The sequence below is a fragment of the Apaloderma vittatum genome, unplaced genomic scaffold (assembly GCF_000703405.1).
Source record: "Apaloderma vittatum isolate BGI_N311 unplaced genomic scaffold, ASM70340v1 scaffold32385, whole genome shotgun sequence".
NCBI classification, from domain to species: domain Eukaryota; kingdom Metazoa; phylum Chordata; class Aves; order Trogoniformes; family Trogonidae; genus Apaloderma; species Apaloderma vittatum.
Genome location: NW_009718197.1, coordinates 8,078 through 31,234, shown reverse-complemented (window position 1 = coordinate 31,234; position 23,157 = coordinate 8,078). Strand labels below are relative to the sequence as shown.

General features: G+C 45.1%; 1 protein-coding gene across 1 annotated transcript in view; it reads left to right on the top strand.

The window, feature by feature from the left end:
- Positions 1-9,062: 9,062 nt before the first annotated feature.
- Positions 9,063-23,157, top strand: part of CRTC1 (CREB regulated transcription coactivator 1) — a gene marked incomplete at both ends in the record, with an annotated part of 21,805 nt that continues 7,710 nt past the window's right edge. The window contains 10 exons of the mRNA XM_009870174.1: positions 9,063-9,179; positions 10,693-10,740; positions 13,577-13,714; positions 14,479-14,540; positions 15,446-15,540; positions 16,849-16,934; positions 17,339-17,382; positions 17,702-17,922; positions 20,573-20,709; positions 21,251-21,505. Of these exons, the coding sequence (XP_009868476.1) occupies positions 9,063-9,179; positions 10,693-10,740; positions 13,577-13,714; positions 14,479-14,540; positions 15,446-15,540; positions 16,849-16,934; positions 17,339-17,382; positions 17,702-17,922; positions 20,573-20,709; positions 21,251-21,505 (1,203 nt within the window). The remainder of the gene's footprint in view (positions 9,180-10,692; positions 10,741-13,576; positions 13,715-14,478; positions 14,541-15,445; positions 15,541-16,848; positions 16,935-17,338; positions 17,383-17,701; positions 17,923-20,572; positions 20,710-21,250; positions 21,506-23,157) is intronic.

Below are 23,157 nucleotides of genomic sequence, written 5' to 3'. Positions count from 1 at the left end.
TGATTCCTGCTTAAGCTTTGCTGATCAATATATTTCTCAGCGCTTATGAATGAAAAGTGTTTGACTGGACTCTGATGCTTTTAGCAAAGCGGGATCACGGTTACCGGCTGGGAGACCTTTATTTTAAGTTGGTTTCGAGCAGTGACACTTTGCACCTCAGCTGCGTGGGCTGGGGCTGCCACTGATCTTTTTGGGTTTGCTTTTCCTCCTGGTCTCTGCTCTTTGCTACAGCCGTCAGCCAGCTGGCCAAGACTGTTCTTCTGTGAGGAAGAACCTACAGTGACAACAGCAGCTCAAAGCGGAGAGAAAGCAATCTTTGCAGTTCATTGCTTCACGGACATGCGAGCTGCAAAAATTAAATGGTTTTAGATAGTCCTAGCGAGAAACCCGTAGGAGAGCCTCCCTCAAATGACCGGCATTGCCATAGGTATTGGAGATAAGAACTTATTCCTTCCATCTCCTTTCTCCTTTCAAAAGCACAGGATCACTCAGGACTGCTGTGATTTTATAGAGGCTTTTATGCAGCTGCAAGGGACCCCTGCAGGTGTTCCAGTGGATGCGCCTCCCTTGAGACCTCTCGGTTTTACTGGTTAGCAAGTGGAACTGCAGCATGCATCTAATACTGGCAGGTAACCTGTAAGCTTAACCAGGTTTAGAAAACCTCGAGAAAGCTATCTAGCTTTCCTTTGACCAGCAGTTTTCAGTACTTTGATGATGAAAACCCTTTCTTCTAGCTCCCAGTTTGGTTTTTTGTGGTATCTGGAGGGAGTTTCACTTCGAGCTCTGGCTCCGTGACATAGAGAAGGAGGATTCTGCATCGCCTTCCCTCCGTGCAGACCCCGATACAGAGTTTGTGTGAGCTGAGACCCTCACAGACTAGAGCCAAATCCCGTTGGTTTTGGGCCTTAAATAGGTCACCTCTCATTTTGCTGTTAATTTCTGAAGTCTCTGAGAAAACTTCGGTGTTTTCGTGCATTGGCAATGCCCTCAATCCTTGCCCAGTGTATTTGGTAGCGTACGGTAGCTGTCCACTGGCAAAAATCAGCTGCAGCTCTCCGAGTAAAGAGCTGGTTGTGAAGTGGTTCAGTGTCGCAGAAACAGAGCTGTTGCTCTTTTGTGGCTGCTAAATGGTAACATGTTACGACAGATTCCTTCCCTTTAAAAAACAAAAAAGAAGCAAATATGTATATTTTTTCTCCCCTTTTCTTGAATTTTTTACTCTTCATGACGACGTTTGGCTGGCCTGCAGGATAGTTCTGTTTGTGTCCTGACGCGTCGATGTGATAATGCAACCAAGTACTTGAGAGTGACTTAAATGACAGTTACGGTGATGGAAGAGTAAACAATGATGTAGCAGTTCTGAAAGCACGGGTTCAAATCCAGTTCATACCAAATGTCTGGATTTTTTCGTGGTAATTTTCACTTAGTTTGTAGTAGACATTTGGCTTCCTGGTTTGGCTTGGTAGGACTTTCCTCTGCAATATCGATCGCGCTCGGATGCTGACGGCGTTAGAAGGCCAAATACGACTGGCAGAGGCAATGAGGGGAACTTTGGCTTGGCTTGTCTCCTCTCTTTCTAGCCAATGTTAAAGTCTTTGCTTTTATGAAAATAAAAACATCCTAAAATTCAAAAAGAAAAAAAAAGCAAACCCACCACACCCCAAAACCCTTGCAAAACATTTTGTTACAGAGCTCATGATGGAATATTTTAAATCCCAAGTGACCCAGACAGAGCAGCTGCTATCACTGCGGATTATACCTTTCCTCTAAACTTCAGACTTCATTTCCTTTACCAGTCTTCCTGGGAGGAACAGCTGTGCGCTTGGAGCCGCCGCTGCTCTTGGATCAGGACACGAAACTGCAGGAAATAAGTTACTTTAGAAATCTGGCTTGATGGCGTTTCTTCCTGATCGTGACAGCCCAAAGGAAAGAGAAATGCGAGGGATTCTCTTCTTTTCTTTGATAAATTAGTCTGTGGAGTCTGTCTCCAATCGCCAGGAAGAGCTGCGAAGGAGTTAGCTCCGCGCTCCCTGTTCTAGCGTGACTCTGGGCCGTGTTCGCTTTTTGTTGTTGCCGTGGATGGTTGGTTATTCAGAAATAAAAGAGCAGGGTGGCTTGCCTTGCAGCAGGCACATCTAAACAAGCTCTGATTTTGAGAGGAACCGAGTTTTCGGGGTTCCCTTTTTATACCTACAACATGCATTGACTTTAAGGGGCTCATAACATTGTGGAATTGTAGATGTTTTGTAGCTAGAGCTCTGTGTCAAGCCTTTTTCTGGAGAGTCGATGTCTTTTATCAAAGAACTTGGAACTACAGGTTCCCGGTACTGCACCTTTTTCTTCAGAGTAGCGTTAGATGCTCTGAAAGATAATTTAAAAGGAGTGGGTTTACATGATAAGTGTTATTTCCCTTGTCTATCAGGACACTCTTTGGATCGAAGAGAAACATCTGTCGCACACACACTTCTGTGGATGCATGCTCAGATGAAAGGGGAAGTATTGATGTTAGTAGCTCTCATCATCTGATTTTTAATTACTTGGAAAACGAAAGTAAAGGGCTAGAATTGCAAATGGACATCCGTCTCTTCTTTAGCCACCTATTCAGCTGTTAGGTCACGTGCGTAGGTGGTTTTAATCTGTAACACCTAAACAGTCAAAGTATTTTTAATTGTTTGCAGAAAACTGTCAAAAACCTGATAGAACTGTAAACCAAGGTGATACTGTCTTCACAGTTGTACTCAAACTGTAAAAGATTAAAGAGTCAGGCATTCCAAAAGTCTTCCTAATCTTTGTTCATCTCCTTCTGTGTGAGCGGTATAATAGTCTTTAATTAATTTGTCACATATTCCCCACTCCCCTGGTGAGACGAGACCCCCTGCCTCTTTCAGCACAAAAGTAGGTAATGGTGGCTTACTGGGAGGCTGTTAAATATCTTGATTTATCCACATCGTTCAGTTTATTGCTCTGGGCCTTAGAGTGCACCAGTCAAACTTCGGTTTGCTGAGGGGAGAATTGAACCCCCAAGGAAGTGCTCTGTGGTGTGTGCTGTTAGGGAGTCTGAGTAGTTCAAAATCTGTTTAATCTTTGCAATATTCTTCTGGTGTGATCACTCTCATTCTATAGGAGGGTAACTAAGAGGCAGGTGGTAAAATAGAAGAAGTTGATGCTTTGAATGTTTAGTTTGATTCACTTGGCATTCAGAGGGGGAAAACCCAACAGCAGGTCTTCAGTTTTGAAGTGCTTTACACACGCGCAGCACCTGTCCCCTTAACTCCAGGAGAAGCAGTGCTTTAGAGCCCAGTTGGTAATTTTGACAGGCCCATCGTATTTTTTTGAAATGTAGCGATTGACTCTGAAAATGATCCTAATGGCTCATGTGGTGTCCTGAGGAACTTCGGTGGCAGAGGGAAGACAGAAACGCCGCGTTGCTGGAACGTGAGGCCCCGTGTGACTCGTTCTGTTCGTACCTTCCAGCTTCTGCGAGAGTGGAGATGAGGTTTGCTCAGAGGTCGATGTGAGCGGGCAGCCCTGCGGCGTCACGCGAGGTCGGAGCGGGCAGCTGAGTTAGTTTCGATGCTGAAGAAACCGTCCTTCGGTTGGCTCCCACTGTCCTCTCCTGCTATTTCCCTTCTGCCACCTGGTTGTGGGATGAGCAAGTTAAGAGAGGCTGCGCTAACCCACTAAGTTTTCCGCTGCTTTGACGTCTTTAACCAGGTTTCTTTTAGGTCGTAAGAGTTCTGGTGCAAGGAGAGGGTCAAGGTTGTCCACCTTCCCTGGGAAAGAAGAGGTGGCAGAGCCCTGGGACCGTGTTCTCCACGGTGTGATCTGTTTCGTTGCATTCTAAAACTACATCCTCTCTTACTCATGGAACTTTTTTCCTGCTAATAACTTTCTGTGTCTTCTCATTATTGATATTAATTTTAGGTTCTTGGCTTTAATGAGATTGCACTTGGGTCAAGAGAGGGACTGGCAGCTAAATACTTGCTGTATTTAATGAAATGTACATTTGCTTTGCCTTGGCTTACCAGGATTCTCTTACTGATTTGTGAATCCTTCGTCATTTAATTAAATACATTCTAGACGGCTTTCATGGAGGGTAATTTTTGTAAACGAGCAGTTATTTTGATGTATATTAGTTTTAGAAGGTGGTTGAGTATCAAGTGCAGAGTTTGTAAAATTCAAATTCTAATATGAGCTTTAGAATCTTAACAGAAAAGGCTTAGTTTAAGGGGAAGGGAGGAGCCAAACTCCTCTGGTGGTCAGAGCGGTGGTTAATTATCAGATAGTTCTTGGTGACTTGGGCACGGATGTAAAGAACTTCTAAGACTTAGCTGGGAAATTCGGTGGTTTTTAGCTCACGCCTGTATTGCTGCTACATCTCAATGCAGTAACTGTGAATCCTGAAGTTGATGTTAACTTCTCTCTCTTTTTAAGACTGTATTTACTTTTCTCATCAACACGAGGATTGGGAATGGGAAGAAATCTCCCTTTGAAGAAAACACTTCCACTGGGATTCCACTGCGTCACGGACTTGTCTTGAGGGTGTGTTTGAGCGTTTGATTCCGTGCAGGGGGAAGGAGCCGGGTGAGGAGTCGGGGAGACTCTGCCTTCTCTTCTCGCTTGCAGGAGAGGCGAGGGCGTGCACCTTCCACCTGGGAAGTTCCTTTCTTGCTGCCCTGCCTGTGTGACTTGAGAAGTCCAGGTCTGAGGAGAAAGGGCACTTGGTCTCTGCTCTCTGTTTTCGACTCCTGTGCCACGAGGCCAGCGCTGGTGACAGAAGAGCCTTTTCGTCACGACGGGCCTTTCTGCCCAGAGCTGGGCTGTGAGCTCCTTCCTAGGGAGAGGTCAGAAAATAGCAGTGCCTGGGATTGAGGACACCAAATCAAGCCCAGTCGGTTTTAAAAACTCCAGGCAACTTGCTTTTCTGTGCCCCTGGCTGCTGTGGGAGAAAGCCTTCCTGAGAAATCTCAGACATATCCAACCGGGAAACTCTGAACTGATTTGAACAACAGGATTTGCCTATAATGCGGTCTCTAAAACTTCCAGTTAATCCTTTAACCAGAATTTAATTTCCAATTAAGATGTACTAATACATTTCTAATTCTAATCTGCGCTCGTTTTACTGCTTATTAGCCTCAGCATGCTGAAGAGAAAGCTTTTTACGGTGAAAAGCTAAAATTGATAAGAAAGCTTGGTATAGAAACTGCAAGCCAGCAGAAGAGCCGTTATCGTGACATCTTACTTCCTGTATTCACCAGATACCTTGGTTATTTTTTATCAAACGGACACCCCACCCTTTTATTACGGTTATAGGAATCACGTTTTTATGTATTAAAAAGGGCATTTTGAAAGAAGCGGTTACAGCAGGTTTTGATTGACTCAATTCCAGGGTCAAATTTGCCGTTCAGTTACAGTTTCAAGTTCTGTCCGTAAGTTTGCAGTTTTCCCAGAATTTTGGGGGAAGCATTTAAAGAAGTTGGAAGTGTTGAATTTTAATAAATGCTCCCTTTGAGTCCCATCTGCGTATTTTGGACACTTAGAAAGTCTGCAGGAGAACTGGATATGCTTTCAGGGATATGTTTTCTCGCTTTTTTTTTTTTTTTTTTAAGTGTATAACTTGAATCTCTCCCTACAAACACAGCTGTATGTCCAGCAAACTTTACCCCAATCTAAGTGGAAAAATTGAGGTGGTTCATATAAATGGGTTCCCATAAAAACTAACATCGGGAAGAATGTTGCATTGTCAGCAAGTCAGTAGTTGTGTTAAATCTAGGATTTTTGATTTCTTACCAAAGTTGTGCTTGTCCGGTTCCATTAACCAGGGTGAGATCATGTCATGTTACTTAACTGTTGGCTGATTTAAGAATGTAATTGCTTGCAAATTCCTGATTACTACATGGAAAGGTAACGATTCCTTTCCTGCTTGCTCTAAAGTCGCTGCTACTGCCTCGCGGACTGAGATTTGCAGAAATTTGTTGTTTTTCACATAACTTCAAATCTGGCGAAGCAGAAGCCTTTTATTTGGGGAACGTTTACAGCGATTCTAGAAAACTTCTTGTGCAGAAGGATTCGATTTTTAACGATTGACTTGCTTTTAAACTAAAATCTTCTTCAAGTAGCATAGGAGAGATGGTGGAGGGAAAATTACAGATTCAGTTAGGATCTGCCGTTTGGGAAACATTGCTTCTCAACAAGAAATAAAGTAGTTTAACAAGCAAAAGCTTTCTCTTTATCAAAAGCTTTCTCAGGAAAGAACTGGAATATTTAGCAGTATTTTCAGCTGTCAAAGAGCTATTATCGTGGCCACATAATACAGAAATTGAAAAGCTGTAGTGTGGAGTCACTCAGTTCTCGTGGTTCAAGAAATTAATATATCTGGTGAGCACTAAGTAATTCATTATCGTACTCGACTATCTAAAGTCATAGAGAAAGCAAGTTGCTGCTAATTGAATCTAACCCCTGGAGATAGCGCTGGAGTTGTCATGAGACTCGTTAACATTTTCAGAGTAATCTGAATTTTTCTAGTCGGAAAAGGTGCTTTTTTCTCTCTGTTAAAATAAAACCCCACAATCCCCCTCTTCCAATCCCCAAACCCCAAGTTGTGCAACTTAATTCACCTCACGAGGCGGTTGTAGGGCAGAAATAGGAAGTGTTCGTTCGAGTCACAGCCCATGGCTGCTTTCCTTTGTGCGCGGGTCCCCTTAGCAAACCCCGAGACTCCCGAGTGACCTCGGCGACGGCGAAAAGCCCGGTTTTACGGTGGTTTTTATTTTATTTTCTTTTTTTTTAACCAGTCCTCTGCTTAGAAAAGCTGCCTATCCTTGAGATCTCCCGTTGGACTGACAGTAAGGTCGACCGTCGCGGGATTTAAACCCGCTTTCTTGCCAACTTAAAAAAAAAAAAAACACCAACACAAGAACCTGGAGGTTTGAGGCTGTCGGCAAACGGGGCTGCTCAGCTCGCGCTTGATCTCCGCAGATTGCGAGTGGCAGTTGCTGAAGGGCTCCAATAAAGCGCGGAGCCTGGGGGCCGCTCGCCGTCGGGGAGGCTGGAGGGAGGAACAAACAGGGATCTCCGCGCCGGTGCGATGATGTATGAGAGCAATAACGAGCAAGGGGTTTTCTTATTTTTGGCACGGCTCTCCACAAGTGTTTATCGAAGGGAGTGTTACTAAAATTAATGGTACGGCCAGGCCGTTTTAACAAGCTCGTTTCTGAGAACCGCTTTGCTTCTCCATCTCCTGTGTTTCCTCATTTCCACGTTTAACTGCAGTGGAAAGACAAATGGTCGTGACCTCCCTGTTACATTATACTGGCGGTTAGGTGTGTACCGGGGAAGGCCAAAACATGAAAAAAACATAAAGCAAACCCCCTCCACCACCACCTTCCTTGGGTGCTTTATAGTACGTTCTTTAAAATAACCCAACACCTGTTGGAATAGTTACTTCAATGTTTGGCACGGATCCCAAGGAAGCCTTTTTTTTAACGACAAAACCATATGTAGGGGCCAGGCAAAAAGCACAGCCAGTTCTGATATTGTGCTTTTAGCGCTCTGCAGCTCTGAGGTAGAGGGACTGTGACTCATTAAGTGCCACCAGCGCGGAGCGTTGCTCTGGTTTCGTGTACTGCTTAGAGAGCACCGCGTGGTGGTTGCGTGGCGAAAGGTTGCAGAAGAAAAGCGGGGGGTGACACCTTCCCTACTCTTCAGATGGGATCTTTGTGCACTGTTGGATACGACGAGGCGCTGAATATCTTACAAGTCTTAGGGCTGAGGGGATTTTCTGTCCTTTCGTTGAGGAGAAAACTGTCGGCCGCTCTGAGACTGATATCTTGCCCGAATAGTTGAGTCTCTTGAGAGTTTCCGTTTCACGGGGAGGTTTCTAAGAGCTCTCTGTTAAGTTTTGGGTTAATCCAGTCCCTTAGCTAAAGCGTAAAGGTTTTGGCTGACTGTGCATTTGGAAATTGGTGCCTTCTAGAGGAGGTTCTGTAACTAAAAGGGTATTTGAATTGCTTTCCTAGGGGTGGTTTTAAAGTCCCTTCCTGGTGCTGTCGGTGTGCAGTGCGGAACTGTGCTGCTGATCCCGCTCGGCAGCCCTGCCGCCGTTGGTACCGCTCGGCTAGAGGGCTCTGCAGAGGTGGCGTCACGAGCTCTTCCCTCCCTTTGCTGGAAACATCTTCACCCAACCCTGTGTGGTAGCGCCGTAGAGACAGGGCTGCTCCTTTCCATCCTGCCGTTCCCTTTGCTTGAAGAAAGTGTGAAATAAAAAAAAAACCAAAAACCCAACACGTGTAAGCATCCGCTTTGGGGAATGCCGTGTTTTCTAATCCGTCTCCGAACTTTGCTCTTCACAATTCTGGCGTTGGGAGGTGAAGGCTTTCGGATCTGTTTGAATGAAACTGAACCACATTTGTTGATGTACACACTGCAGCACCTTAGCAACCAACCTGCAGCTAGTCCAAGAGCCGAACGTGTGGTCTTTTACAATTCTTTGCTACCAACCTAGGAATGTTCCTGCGTTTCAGAGTGCAAAACCAGCCAGTTGACATCTAGTGAGGAACAACATACGTTATAAAATATGTACTCCTCCACAGTGGGAGGAGAGGCAGCTTATGTAAGCTTCATTTTTTGCTACTTGAATTGTAGTTTCTTGAGTCCTTGGAAAATGCATCCCTGGGATGCATGAGCAGCTGGTTAATTTTGGTATTAGATTCATGGTCAGACTGACACGGGGGTTTATGTCGTGGTTTTCAGAATAGCAGGTGACATAAGAACCATGTGGTTCCACACGGTGGTTATTTGGTTATTTGGAAATCGAATACGATCACTGACTAAGAAGTTGATTTTTCTTCCATCGCTTTACACCATCACGCAAGACCTAACGTGGCTGTTTGCCAGCCGAGCTTTGCGGAGAAGGTCGACGTTTGCTCGCAGAAGTTGAGTTCGTGCTGTTTACAGGTGGTGCCGGTGCTCAGTGATAATGAACGTGGTGTCGAGTCGAGTCGGTTGTAACAGTTGTGAAATAAATGAGTTGCCCTTACAGTTTCCTCCTCCTTTTCTTTTAGCTACAGCTGCAGAAAACCCAATATTTGCAACTGGGACAGAGTCGTGGCCAGTACTACGGTGGGTCACTGCCAAATGTGAATCAGATTGGAAACAGTGCCATGGATCTCCCCTTCCAGGTGAGTTTAATAGGGTGTTGCTTTCTTTTTTGTTGATTGATGCTGTGCCTGGATGCTGTTTCGTTTTCCTCGCAGGAGATCGTGAACCAGCTGCTGGTTCAGAACATAACACCATGGCCTCACCCAGCGTGAAAACTTTTTGCCTTTTTGGGACAGAGCGTAGTTGCGTACGAGCTGTGTGGATATTTTTGTGTTGTGTCTCTCTAGTGTTAGGTACCAGCTCTCCTGTTCCCGGTCGTGATGCTTTTGTGTCAAGAATATGCAGAAGCAATGCGATTTCTGTCAGTGAACGTTCCTGGTGGGGTTTTTTTTTTGGTTCAGTACAAAATTTGTAATGAAATCTGCTGCGAAGATACTGTAGGCTCAAAGGAAAATTGGAAGCAGATAATGCAAGGTGGTGTGGAGAGTGTGCTGGGTGTTCCATGGGAGTCACGTGTGGGTTTTGGGAGAGGAGAAGGGACAATGGGACACAAACCAGGACCAGAAGAGTCACTTTTCTTTGAGCGGGCTGAAAAGTGAATGTAGGGAGGTACTGGCTCTACTTTTCCCCCTCTGTCGTGATTCCAGAGGTGACTCCACTATAAACAGAAAAATGAGTGTTTTATGGGAATATTTTGCTGTCAGTAAGTGTGTTTAGACAGAATATGATGTACAGGGGATGAATACTTTTGGGACTCCCGATTGCTATAGTTAGTTGGTTTAGGGTGCTCAAAATAATTAAAATTTCTGCATTAGTTTTCCTTTCTTTGAGCAATAACACATTTTATCTCACAGGGATGGGGTAAGAATTTGCAGTTTGTGGTTTTCTGATAAAGACTGGCTTAATAAACACGGAGGAACTATTGATGACATCCTCTGTGCCTTTTGAAATGCACATAGACAGCTGAATTTGTGGAGGTTAAAAGCTTGAGTCTTGTGCAAGAGGAGAAGCAAATGTCTGTTTTAATCTGGTCACCTTCAAGGAATACAGTGTGGAGGTTTGTGAGGTTACGAAGTCCTTTGTAGTACTCCACTACTAAGAGACTCTTCAAGATTTTGCCTTTCTCATTAAGGAGGGTCATAGGTAACTGTTCTTTTTAAGCCATAGTTATTTTAGTATTTTTGTGCTTGATGGCCATTACTGATGGTTATTACGTAGACTCTTTTAGTCCTGGAACTAACAAAGTGCTCAAGAGGGAAGATCCACAAATTTATGAATGACTGAAGGGGTGAACACAGAACCAAACTGTCCTTCAACTCCAGGTTTTTTGTTGTTGGTTTTTTTTCCCACACACAAAAATCCAGCGTTGATAGCGTTACAGGTACCAAATGGAGACACGCAACAAAAACAAAACCATGTGTTTGTCTTGAGTGATGAATGCTTTCCGGGTTTTTTCAATTCTGAGCTAGAAGTACGATGAAATTGCCAAAAGATAGGGAAGTGCCAAAAGATCCTTGTACGATGTGCCGCTGAGGTGAAGCCTCTCTGGTGAGAGCGTTGGTGTCTGAGCATCTTGGTTCTTTGCATTTACAGCACAACGGAGCTCTGGCAGAAGCCTTTGGAGCAGTTCCCGTCTCTTTGGTAAACAAGTATTTAGGTTTGTGCAAATACGTATTTAGGACTGGTGTCCGGTTTGCCCAGGTAGATACGTATTTTAGCACACGTTACACTTTTTTCTCTGGTATGCGCAGTATTGATTTGAGTCACCGTCCCGGCTCCCAACGAGTGCTGATCTGTCACATAAATACAGGTTTTGCCATGCATCCCGGTTTGGAACATGCATAAGAATTCCTGTACAGACTTGCTGTGGTCTGTGGTGCGGTTACTTGTGATTTCCGGGGGGGATTCATTCGATGCAGCCGCTGGTTTATTTGGCACTGCCTTGGCCTGTGATTTTAAGCCATCTCCGAGCATGTGCGCTCAGCCTGCATGTCCAACTCGCCTCGGGAAAGGCAAAATGATGACCCAAACGCTGCTTGTCACCGGAGGCACCCAAATGGGACCTGGCAGCAGGTGCCACCCCTCTCTTTCCCCCTCATCCACCTCACTCCTTGTTTCTGAAGCCTTGATCAATCTTAACGGGACACTGTTGCCTCAGAGCACCGAGCTTTTTCCTTCCTGTCTGTATTGAGCTGCTTTTTGTTTTCACGTTTTGCGGAGCTTTGGTTCGGATCTCAGATCCTTGAAAGCTTTTCAGGGAAGCGAAACAGTTCTTCAGGTTTTTTTTGCTCAGATCTGGGTTGTTTTTTTGTTGAAAATCACATTTGTTGACTGCAGCTGGGCACGGTGTGCTCTGCAGGGGTGGGGATCGCCTGGCGCTTGGCCCCAATTTAAGTTTTGTGGGATGGTTGTTGAGAGAAGCCAGGCCTGTTGGAGGTGATACCCATTTCCTCAAGTGTTTGCATTCTTTTCCGATTGCGAGTTCGGGCTTCACCTGGGATCTCTGTTCCTGGAAGGCCACAGAACAGCGTAAATTGTAGCCCCGGGAGGGAGTGTGGTCCCTGTGTGCTTGTCACACTGTTCCACTCAGAGTTTTGCTGTGTTTTTATTAGGAAAGTTGTGCCAAAAAGAAAAAAAAGGAAAGCTTAAGAGAAAAGCTATTTTTGCATTCACCTTTTCGTATGTTCGTATGCATTGGCTTCCTTTTAAATTCTGGGTGATGTCTGCGCTAGGTGTGCTTCACACTGGCTTCTCCTTTTTTAGTAACATTGTGATTGAGGCCACTGGCATAGGAAATTGCTTTTCCTGTTGACCTTCCAAGCACGCATGTATTTGTAATTTTTTGCTGCTTTTTGGGGTAGAATTGATGTAACACCAGTGCAAGGAAGAGTTTGAGACCTTCTGTTGTTGTTTTAGAATTACAAATACTCCCAGTTCTGTGGGCTGCCAGTTAGGCAGAACGAGATTATTGTTCAGTGTTTACAGCAGAGATTAAACCTACGTGTTTTAATTTAAGTTGCTTAAAGCTGAGATGCTACGACTTGAGATTTCTAAGTCTTCATACAAGAAAGCCATACGTGCTGAGGAACTGAAGTCTGATGATCTTAGTGGCTGAGAGTACAGCAAAAAGAGAGTGTGCTCTCTTGCTGGTCCCTTATTGACTTAAGCAATATAGAGCGTTGGCCCTGGAACGAGAAAATAAACACCCCAGCTGCTTTGCATCCATTTACGTGAACACAGGTTGTGTGTGCAGAGAGGGAGACTAATATTTGCTAAATAGAAAAGAGTTTAAAATAGTAGAAAGGGTCTTTAAAAAGGTATAATAAACAAAATGTTTTAAAAGAAATGTAAAACCTTTTAAAAAGCATAATTTTAAACAGCCAAAGCTGGACACTTTCAAGAATAAAAATAAAAAAAATAATGTGGCAGCCAGATGGTTTCATGGCTTGGCAGACAGGACAGTGCGTTGGCCACGTGCAGCACCTGAATGGAGGAGGAAATTTTGGATTTCCAGACAGATGGTGTTGAGGGACTCAGAAAAGCTGTTCACATTGGCAACGAGTGGAAGACTCTCTAGCTTTTTTTTTTCTTTTTTTCACCCCAGAGACCCGTATATTGCTGTTGAAGTAGGAGTAGAGGTTGACCGTTCTGTACTTCCTTCCCCACCCAGGTATATGCAGAGAAGGACTTTTGAAGATGTAGAAGTTTTCCAGTTTAGCCTGAGAGTTAATCTTCGCTGTCCTTTCTCTGCCATCCTCATTCTCTGAAACCACTTGCTGACAAGGAAACGCTCTTGAGATCCCGGCGCTGATAAGATTCAAGATGGAATCAACCCACCAAGGGTCACTGCGCAACCGGAATGAAAAGAAAATCACTTGAAAAATATTGAATGCTCTTTTTCTAGACAGAGGAGGAAGGAAACTGCTTTTACTTTTTTTCTTTCAGTTCTATCAGTGTCCCCTTAAAATCATTACGCAGAAAGGAGGGGTGAAAGGAAGTTTTGAGAGAACGTGGCGTGTTGTGGTGGATGTTAGGCTCACCGCGCAGCTTCCTCCTGCTTCTCCTGCCCTTGTAGTTCCAGCTGGGGTTGTCAGCATGTTCCTTCTGGATGCCTGCTGCATGCTACACCGAGGGAATGGGAACAGCCGTTGTCAGCAGGCTCCCTGCCGCGCTCACTCGGGGTATTTTACAGATCCAAAGGTTGGAGAGCGGTGCTGATTTATGAGAGGGCAGGTCTAGCATGGGCTGCCTCCCCGTGTCTCTAATCTCTGTCTGGAGGAGATGGCCTTGGGAAGTGCTTTCCGTGGCTATAGCGAAAATGTGGTCGGAGGAAAAAACGGACGTGGTTGCGCTTGTCCGTACCTTTTCTGAGTTTCATTCCTTAGCGTAACCCAGCCTTGCACCCAGTACGGATGGGTTCTGGGCAGACTGCTCGCGCACGTGTTTTTCTGCTTACAAGTTCATGTGTCTCTCTCAGACTCCTTTTCAGTCGTCGGCGTTGGACACGAGCAGAACAACTCGGCATCACGGTCTGGTGGACAGAGTGTATCGTGACAGAAACCGTCTCGGCTCCCCACACCGACGCCCTCTCTCTGTGGATAAACACGGAAGACAAATATCCTTTGGCTCGTGAGCTCGCGGTGAACACCTCCCTCTTCACCAATATCGCAGTTTTCAGTTTTAGCAGTTCCCTTCTTCCTCCCCTCCTCACCTGCCAGTGGAGTTCCTTCCCATCTCCGTTCATGTCATCTGCTTTTCCTGAACTGTGAGCTAGTCTATAAATACCTGCTGTTCTGTCAAGTAAGCATTTACCTTTCTCTCCTCCCTCAGCTCTAAGTGGGGATAATGATACACGTGAAGCGGAGAGAGGTTGAGATCCTTTGATGGAAAAGGCAAGGCAGGCTCGGTGAAACTGAGTTTCCCTTCGGAACTGAGTAAACCCAAACCAGAATAATTCTTTGCAGTTCTTGTGCATTTTATTGCAAGTTGATTCGTCAGTTCGGTGTTTGGCAAGCGCTGTTTCTTGCCGTTTGTGAAAATGAATGGACTACTTCTCCAAATGTGCCACAGTCAGACTGGCTTCAGGGGGTTAAAGGGAAATGGGAGAGCAAGGAGATGGCAGCTTCTTGGGGAAGAGTTAGAAGCTCAGAAAGGGAAGAGGGTTGTCCTGTTGCTCAGGCATTGCAACAATCCAGATAATACTTCGTTCTGAGCGCCCGTTTGAAGCCAGTGTGTTCCCTGTTGGGAGTCGGCTGGCCTTCCTCGGGTGAGCTTAGTGGTTCTGACAGGGTATTTTGAATTATTCCTTGGGAAGAGATTTGAAGTAGGCTTTCTGCTTAAGCGAGAAAGTGGTGTTCTTCCCCTTAACAGATGAATCACGTGGACAGCTGTCCGTACGGCACTGTGTATCTGTCCCCTCCATCGGACACAAGCTGGAGAAGGTCAGTAGAGCGATCCTGTGCACGCGTGTGGGTATTTGGGCTGCGTTCTCTGACGCTCCAACACTTCCATGTGCAACAAAGGCATTTATTGTTCCCCACAGCAGTTGGTCAGTTGAACTGCCTTGCTGTCCCGAATTTAGAAATGTTTTTTTTCCCCTTCTATTATGCTTATCCTTTTACGTGACCTGCTTTTCAAATGAAGGTGTGTCAGCTAAAGCAGTCTTTGTGAAGGTCCATCCTGCCAGCTGTTCAAGGCATACCCCAGAACTGTTGAGTTGTAAAAGAGTCGGAGATTTCTCACTGTGCAGAAACTGGGTTAGTCTGCCCTGGCGAGCATTCGAGTGGAAAGGAGCCCTGAGCTGCCTGTTCCTGCCCCTCGCGCTCCTGGCGTTGGATGTGCCGAGTTGTCTGAGGGGTGGCCTCCATCGTCCACGACCTCAGGACGGTTCATCCTGGGGGATGTGTTGGCCGCGGGGGTTCCCCTCTCCACAACATCCTTGCATCCTGAAATTTTCCCTCCCTGTGGAACGGGGATGCTTTCTTTTCGAAGACTCGGGTAACTCCAGTGCCTGGTAGCAGCTTTCAAGTTCAAATTTGCATTATTCGGTCATTCATAACCTTAACAAAGCATGTCAAATTATTTTCTAACGATGGCAACCAATTTATCCTCTATCCCTCTCAATCCCATTATTGAAACAGTTGCTCTTCAAACTTGAACTAATTTGTTCTGCAAATTGATTGTTTCGCAAGGAAATTGTGCCTGGTATGTGCCACATATCGATTTTGCGGGTTTTTAATGCAGAGTGTTCAGGTTTTACCGAGTTGGTTACGTTTATCTGAGATTAAGCATTCTTTTATTTAGAGAAACTGACAATAAAAATATATTTTTTTTGCCTTCCTTTCAGGACAAATTCCGATTCTGCTTTGCACCAGAGTACTATGACTCCAGCTCAACAAGAATCCTTTTCAGGAGGGTCACAGGACATGCAGCAGAAAAGAGGTGAACGGAGGAAACCAGTAAAAATATTTGTAACATTCAAAGCGTTGTACTTCAGATTATATGCACACATGTTGGTGTTCATCTATTTCTATAAATACACATACACGTAACGCTTTCTAGGCGTGGTTGCACAGGAATTGGAACAAAGGACCGCATTTACTTTCTGGGTACTGAAATCCAGAAAAAATTCTGCAGAGCCGAGAGACAACGTTTTCCTGAGCCCCGTGTTCTGTGACTCTAAGACCTTGCCCTGTGGGGAAAAGGAATCTGAGCTTGTGGGACTCTGGTGGTTGGGCGGTACTACAGGTTTGCAATTTGTAGGAACTTGCAGCAAAGTGTAGAAATCATGAACATTTCATGGTCAGTGACCCAGCAGCAAGATTTCATCTAGTTTTTATTTACGGGCTTGAGATTGCCGGCGGATATCCCCTCGGAGGCAATGCTTACAAGCCGTGCTCCCTGATAACATTTCTAGTTACGAGCCCGAGTAGCCCCGACACCAACAGTCCTGGTGCCCTCTGCCGGCCCCTGCTCCTGCTCTCAGCTCAACAAACACGTTCAGAGCTGCTAAATCCATGTAGAAACCTTAAACAACCACCTGGAGGTAGGGAAGCCTGCAACACTCGTGTGTGTATGTGCTGTGCTGAAGCGCTTCTCTGTGCTTCTGGAGCTGTAAAAGATTAACTAATGATCATCTTTAGCAGTATCGCATAAATACGGATTTATTGTCATCCCCATGAGAGAGGGTCCTGTTGCTACATCTCTCTGGGATTTCTTTTGATGTTTCTTTGTCACCTTGCTCTCAGCGCGATGAGACAGTTGGTTGCTTTGAACAAGCAGCGGTGCTTGGAGTCTGGAGAAGTAACGGCTTTGTAGCGGTTCTCTGTCCCAGGGAAGATGATCCGGATTTTTCCCCGCCGGAATCGTCCTGTTGGCCGCCAGTTAGATGGGGCAAGCGTGCGTCGCTTGTGCAAAATGCAAAAGATTGGAGTTTATCCCAAGATAAACTCTTGTGTTTAGATCTAAGCAGACTAAATTGGAGGCCAGCATTTTTTGAAGTATGATTTGGGGTGGTTGCTTTTGGTTTTCTGGAAGCTAATAATGTCTCTTTGCTAATTAAACATACTTTTAGTCTCTTCTGATGTGTGGTGTTTTTTAAGTTTTGATCTCATAGCAGTGGAGTGCCACTTTCCTATTCATTCATAGTAGGTTACCTGAGAGTTTTCAAACGGTTAAGCTTCCAACCTGAATGTTTCTGGCTAAGAATCTTAATATTATGATACGATTCCTATTGTTCTCATTTTTTAGTTTTATTACTGACTGTCCCTGGAATGGAGGAAGCCACCTCTGAGGCAGACAAAACCCTCTCTAAGCAGGGGTGGGACACTAAAAAGGTAGGAATCTCACGTTTCAAAACACAGGGATTTTATTTTCTAAGCATACCTAGGTAAATTAATGTTATACATGTTGTAAATGAAAACAAACTACTTGCAGCGATTAGAGATTAAATGCTGTGTTTAGCAACAAATTGTTAAACATTAGATCCAAAAAGCACTTTATGTGAATGTGTGTGCAAGTGTTTGATTGTACCAGGAGAAGCTCTTTACGTTTGAGCCTTGTTGGGCGAAAAAGCAGCAACAGTGACAGATACCTTACGAGAGCTTCACAGAGCTCTTGTGTAGAAGAATAGCTCTTCTGCAGAAATGTGTTAAATTAAATAAAATGTGCTAAGTGCAATATATTCTAGAAAGTCTCTGGTAGTATCTTTGCCTTTAAAAATGTCTTCCTTCTATTTCAGGCTGGGTCATCAAGACCTAAATCATGTGAAGTTCCAGGAATCAAGTAAGTTTTGAACTTTTTTTTTCCCCCCTCCAAAAGACCATTGAGATCTTTAAGAAAGAATGTTGGGTATTGAATGTCCTCTTGCTTTTTAGTCTTGTGAAAATCCCTTAAACACTCTAACACTGAAGTAGATACGAGACAAGCCAGAGCCTCTGTGAGTGACCCACTGGCTGTTACATCTCTGGTTTATCAGAAATACGACGTATAGTTCTTTATAGAGCCCTTTACTTTTCTTAAAAAAGATTTTCTAAAGACCTGCCTGGGCTGGAATTGAACTGGAGACGTGTCTTTTTTTTCTTTTTCTCTCTCCCTTACTTAGCATCTTTCCGTCAACTGACCAGGAAAACACTACAACACTGATTCCTGCTACGCATAACACGGGCGGCTCCCTGCCGGACCTGACCAACATCCATTTCCCTTCCCCTCTCCCGACACCGTTAGATCCTGAGGAATCCACGTTCCCAGCCCTGAGTAGCTCCAACAGCACCGGAAACCTTGCTGCCAACCTGACTCACTTGGGCATCAGCACTGCCAGCCAGGGTAAGATCACAGCTCCGCGGGGTTCCTACACGCTGCCTGTGAGAGCTCACTTGAATTAAGTGATGGAAGTTGCGCTGCTGCCGGTTGCTGGTTTGTCCGAGAGGTAATTGCGCTTCTCTGTTGATTGACATTCCTTGATAAACAAGTTCCATCGAGCCGTTCCTGAATGACGAAGCGAGAAGGCTGTGTTTAGTTATCTGACTTACAAACTGGCTTCCGTTTTTCTCACGTTCTTGGTGACCAAATCTGCTTTTTTTTTTTTTCCTCCTCATAATTTATTTTGTGTAGAAGACTTTAAGAGAGACCAGCATGCAAAGCTGCCCTTATAAATCATTGTACTTAACGCAGTTGCACTCATGTTCTGGAAGTACCTTAAGCAGGCCTTTTGTTTTCGTTCTTATGGAATGTTTTGATTTTTTTCAGTGTGAAGATTGTTTTGGGAGGTCATTGCTAGCTTCATCTGAAGCAAATTCTCTCTTTTTGAGCAATCAGCACTAACGTGGAGCCTTTCAGAGGTGTGCTCGCTTTTGTAAGCTCGACTGCTCAAGTTTCAAAAATATCTTGAACATTCAGGCTCCCTAATGCAGCGGGGCTTTGGGAGGCAATACCTTAATTTCTCACAGCTCTCACTATTGGCCTTGCAAATGTTGCCTTCCCAGCAGCATAGTTTTTGTTGCAAGTTCTTCTCGCTGTTTGAGCTGTGCAGAAAGGTGACTCTGAGGGGTGTTTGGGGGCTTTGACAACACTGATCGTTCCATTAAAAAGAAACGAACCACAGACCAGTGTTATTTGCCGTGCTGACAATTTATAATACGCTGATCACCTGATAAGCTCGGAGTTAAGTTTAACTTGGTAGGCAGATAACTTGAACTCTGGTGATTGTTATTTTTTTAGATAATTTCACTGGCTCACACTCAGATGGTTGTGAAGAGGGTTGCTTTTTTTTATTGTCACTGACAATTGCAGTCACTCGATTCCTAGAATGGAAACAAGGCGCTGGATCCAAAAATACAAGGATATTTCCTGTGTTAGGCAGGATTCCCTTACCCACTTAAAAATCCTCTCACGAGGTGGGAAAAGGAAATAATTCTAATCAACTTACTGTAGTGTTGCGACTGAGCAGTTGAGAATGAAGCAAGGAGGTGGTTTAACCGTTTCAGTACGGAGCAGGTCAGCACCTTGCAGCACCCTTGAACAAGTTTCCTGGGCTCGGAAGAGATGTGGTGGAGTTTGAGACGGGCTGTTGCTCGAGCAGAGCTTAGCGAGTCTGTGCTGAGAGCACTGTTGTGTGCATAAGAAGAAACAAACTGCTTGCATGGAGTTAGGCCAGACTGGGTCACTCGAGTTTTGGCACTACCCATAATTAGCAAAGTAAATGGTACAAAACCAAACGGGTAAGTATGTAATTGCTTTGAAAACATTTCCTGATCTCGCAAAGGTGTAATGAATTAAAAAGATACACTCATTGATGAATTTCCTCCTTGTCTTTGGAGACTATCCCGTAGTTTAATCATTGGTGTGATTGCTGTTTGGTGCTTTTTTTAAGTGATTTTTTTCCAAGCCTTCCTTGCCTCTCTCAGTCTTCTCGCTCCTTAGCAGAAAACATAAAGGCTTTTGAACCTTTGGCAGGAGCTCCGTGCCTTGCACAGACCTGCCCTTGCAGCCCCGAGACAAGGTGGGGAAACACGCACCTGTCGGGTCGCAGCGAAGCTCCGGCGGTTGAAGACCGCGTGTTTGTATGGTTTGAGTTTGTCAGTTCGCTGACGCGTTCCGTGAGACGGCGTTGAGTTGGGAAACGTCGCAGGGGAAGCCAGGCAGTCCTCAGAATCTGCACGGTTCGAGCCAGTTTGCCTGCTGGCTCCTTGGCAGCCCGGGCTTCCTGGCTCCCTGGCAGCCTGCCTGGAAGCCTTGAACATTTGCCAAGTGCTGAGGAGCTGCAGGCTCTTATGAATTCCTCCTCTCTGGCAGCTCTGGAAGAGCAGCTCAGTAGCTACGTTGCCCTAAAATCACTTTCCAGGGTGTCTCAGTTCCTCTAGGGTGAGGCAGAAAGTACAGGAGGCTTCAAAACTTCCGGATTTTGGTCTTGAAGTTGAACTGAATTACAATACTTGAATTGTTTATCCCTAACCCCTGCTAGGTCGCGGCTCTTCAGAGTGTGAAGGATGTTTCCTGCCCTCCTGTGCGCTGCTATGCCGTTAGAAGTGGAGTACTTCCTGTGCAACCAGTTTTTCTCCTGCGTTTTCCGTTAAATAGATGTTTGCTTTTATAACATCTCGAGCGCCCTCCGAATAGGGCCGTTCCAGGGTCAGTTCCCTTCTTCCTGAAGGAGCCCTTGCAAGCGGAGCAGAACGTGCCTCCCCTGGCTTCAGTGCACGTGCGAGAAAGGTTCCTTTGGTTCAATTTCAAATCTGTGTGAACCTGAACAACCGTGACAGGTTTTGGTCCAGGATAAACCGCGGGCATCTTCCTCTTGTCCTGACGCTCCTCAGCCTGACCAAGCTAATTGCAAATTGGCTAACGAGTTTCGGCCCGGCTGGCCGAGGTGCATTTGGCACTTTTGTTGTCCGCTCGCGCCGTTCGTTTTTTGTCGTTTGGGTAATTACCTGAGTGCAGATATCAGTAAACCTTTGCTCTGCTCCCTTCCCGGCAGGAATGACGACGACGCCAGCCCCCTCGCAGCAGCACCGCCAGCCGGCTGTCAGTCCCCTCTCCTTGAGTGCCGACTCGCGACGGCCACAGTCTCAGCAAATGTCTCCTACGCTTTCCCCTTTGTCACCGATTACTCAGGTAGGAACTTACTTGGAGAATTAAGATTTATCAGTTGCAGATGAATTATTTTACCTAGGGAGAAGCTTGGCTGTAATTTCATCACTCTTGTTCTGTAATTTTCGTCTTTAAATGTGTTCATTAATTCGGAGAGATTTGCAGAAGGGACAGATTTTACTTTTGCTTTTCTAGAACTGTGATAAAAAACAACTGGTAGGACATTTCTGTATTGCCCCAGAGTTACTTGTGAAATTTGAAAGACGCTTCTGTAATTGATGAGAGAAGCTCAGTTTGCTTTTCTAATTGATCTCATAAGTGTGCCTCAGTGACTGACTAGGTTATCGATTTCTGACCTGGATGGTCGACTGGGCTTTTAGATTATTTGCTTATTGTACACTAGAGATGATGTATAAAGTCTTTTGAAACATATTCTTGACCGTTTCTGAACTTTTTTAAATGTGAGATTGACTTAATACAGTTCTCTTGGTGTGCAACTTGACGTGCTTGAAAATGAAGGGGAACAATTTGCCAGCGTGGATGATTTTGATTCTTCTTTTTCAAGGCCGTGGCTATGGATGCTTTGTCTCTGGAGCAGCAGCTTCCCCCGTACCCATTTTTTACCCAGACCACTTCCCAGCAGCAGCAGCAGCAGCCCCAGGTGGCGAGCACCCTGCCTCAGAACACTCCTTTAATGCAGACCTCCGGTTTACAGCGAGGAACGCAGCTCCCCCCACTCTCCGTCACGGTACCTTCCTCCATCCCGCAGTCACCTCCGGGGAGCCAGACCCAACCCTCGATGGGCATAGACATCAACTCGGTAAGCTTGGGCACGGCTTTTATTTGGGAAACCTGGCAGCGTGCAGCCTCGCACCTGAGATCATCTCAAGCCCTTCTGATAAATCCGCTTTTAGGTGGAGTCCGAGGTAGACTCGGAACGGTTTCAGTTGATTCCGCAGTTAAATAATTTATAAAGGATACTTCAGTTGAACGTGCGCTTAGGGTGGCTGTATTTTTACAAAACAGAGCCCTTTGCCATTCCATGTTTGATAAGCCAGCTTCCATGTACCAGCGTTCATTTGACACCTCGCTGCTGCCGGGGCGTTGGTAGGTTTTCAGGCTGTAAAACGTGACGCCCCTCCAACACGTCGCGTGTTGTTCGCTGTGCTGTAGACCGGAGGAGCTAACGAAGCTTTGATAAAGAAACCTGCTAACAAGCACTTCCCAAAAGCTGGAGAGAACCAGGTATTAAATTCTTTACTTCCTTTATTTGGAACCCTTTCGCTTTAAGAGTTTAAGAGCATACGGTATCTTCAAAAACGAGATTCGTGGCTGCCTTCACATGCCCAGAAGAAATGCAATATTTACCAACATAGGCCTGTGAGTTACAGATAGACTTTTTTTTGCTTTTTTTTATATTAACATGGTCTATTATAAATCATTCTCTCTGTCTCTGCATAGGAAAATCTGAAATGCAGAACAAGAGCAGGGTTACAGCCTAGCTAGGCAAGAATTTCACAGCTTGTTTTCTGCTCGTTCTGCCCTCCTGTGTAGGGTCTTGGTTGTCTGCCCTGTTGTGTCCTCCTGGCAGTGTTGTAGCGACAGTAATTGGTTTGAGGATGAGAAGAAATCATCATCTATTGATCTAACAGTTGATTGGGGCTGACATTTGTGGATGAAATTCTTGAAAGAAGCTGCTTCCCTTTTGAGATGGGAAGGGGAAGAGGGAAAGACAAATCCAACAGGGGTAGGATACCCACCCACTCAAAATGTGTCCCAGATTCTAACGCTCACCAGCACAGATGATTCTGATTTTCATTCTTTGCTTTCTGTGTTGCTCTCCTAGTCCTGAACTTCTTTATGACCTTAACATTTAGGGTGCTCTGCTTATCTTTTAAAGCAACTGGAATAACTGGTAAATTCAAAGCTAGTTTATCGCGAAGCTGTTTGAGCTGCGTTGCAGTCCCTCTGACCGCTCCTGCGCAGTTCTTACAAAGCAGGGTTGCGGTTTATTTTGGTGTAGTTTGAACGTCTGCTAAAAGTGCATAGGTAGCAGTGTGGAGCAAAAAGGGTTAAGAGAGATGTTCTTGAGATTTGCAGAATTTGGTGTCAGGAAGCGTTGATAATACAACGTTCTCCTGCTGCCTCTAAAACGGCTCCTTTTTGTAGAGCTCCTGGATTGCAGCTTTTCCTTGATTGTCTGTTGATTTCTAAAGGAAGCATAATGAGAAGAGCTGTACTATTTACGTTCATTAGTGCAACGTTCTATTTAAATGCCATTACAGTTATTAATTTATTCAAATCCAGGATTCTTTATAACCAAAAACTGGTAAATCCTTCAAAATGTGTTCTCAGGGCTCCTGAGAACAGCGTAAACGTTACTAATACAAACCTGGAAAGCGTAGTGTGAATTCTCAGGAGTCTGTTCCATGCCCTGGGGTGAAATGCAGCTTCGAGAAGGATTCTGGTCCG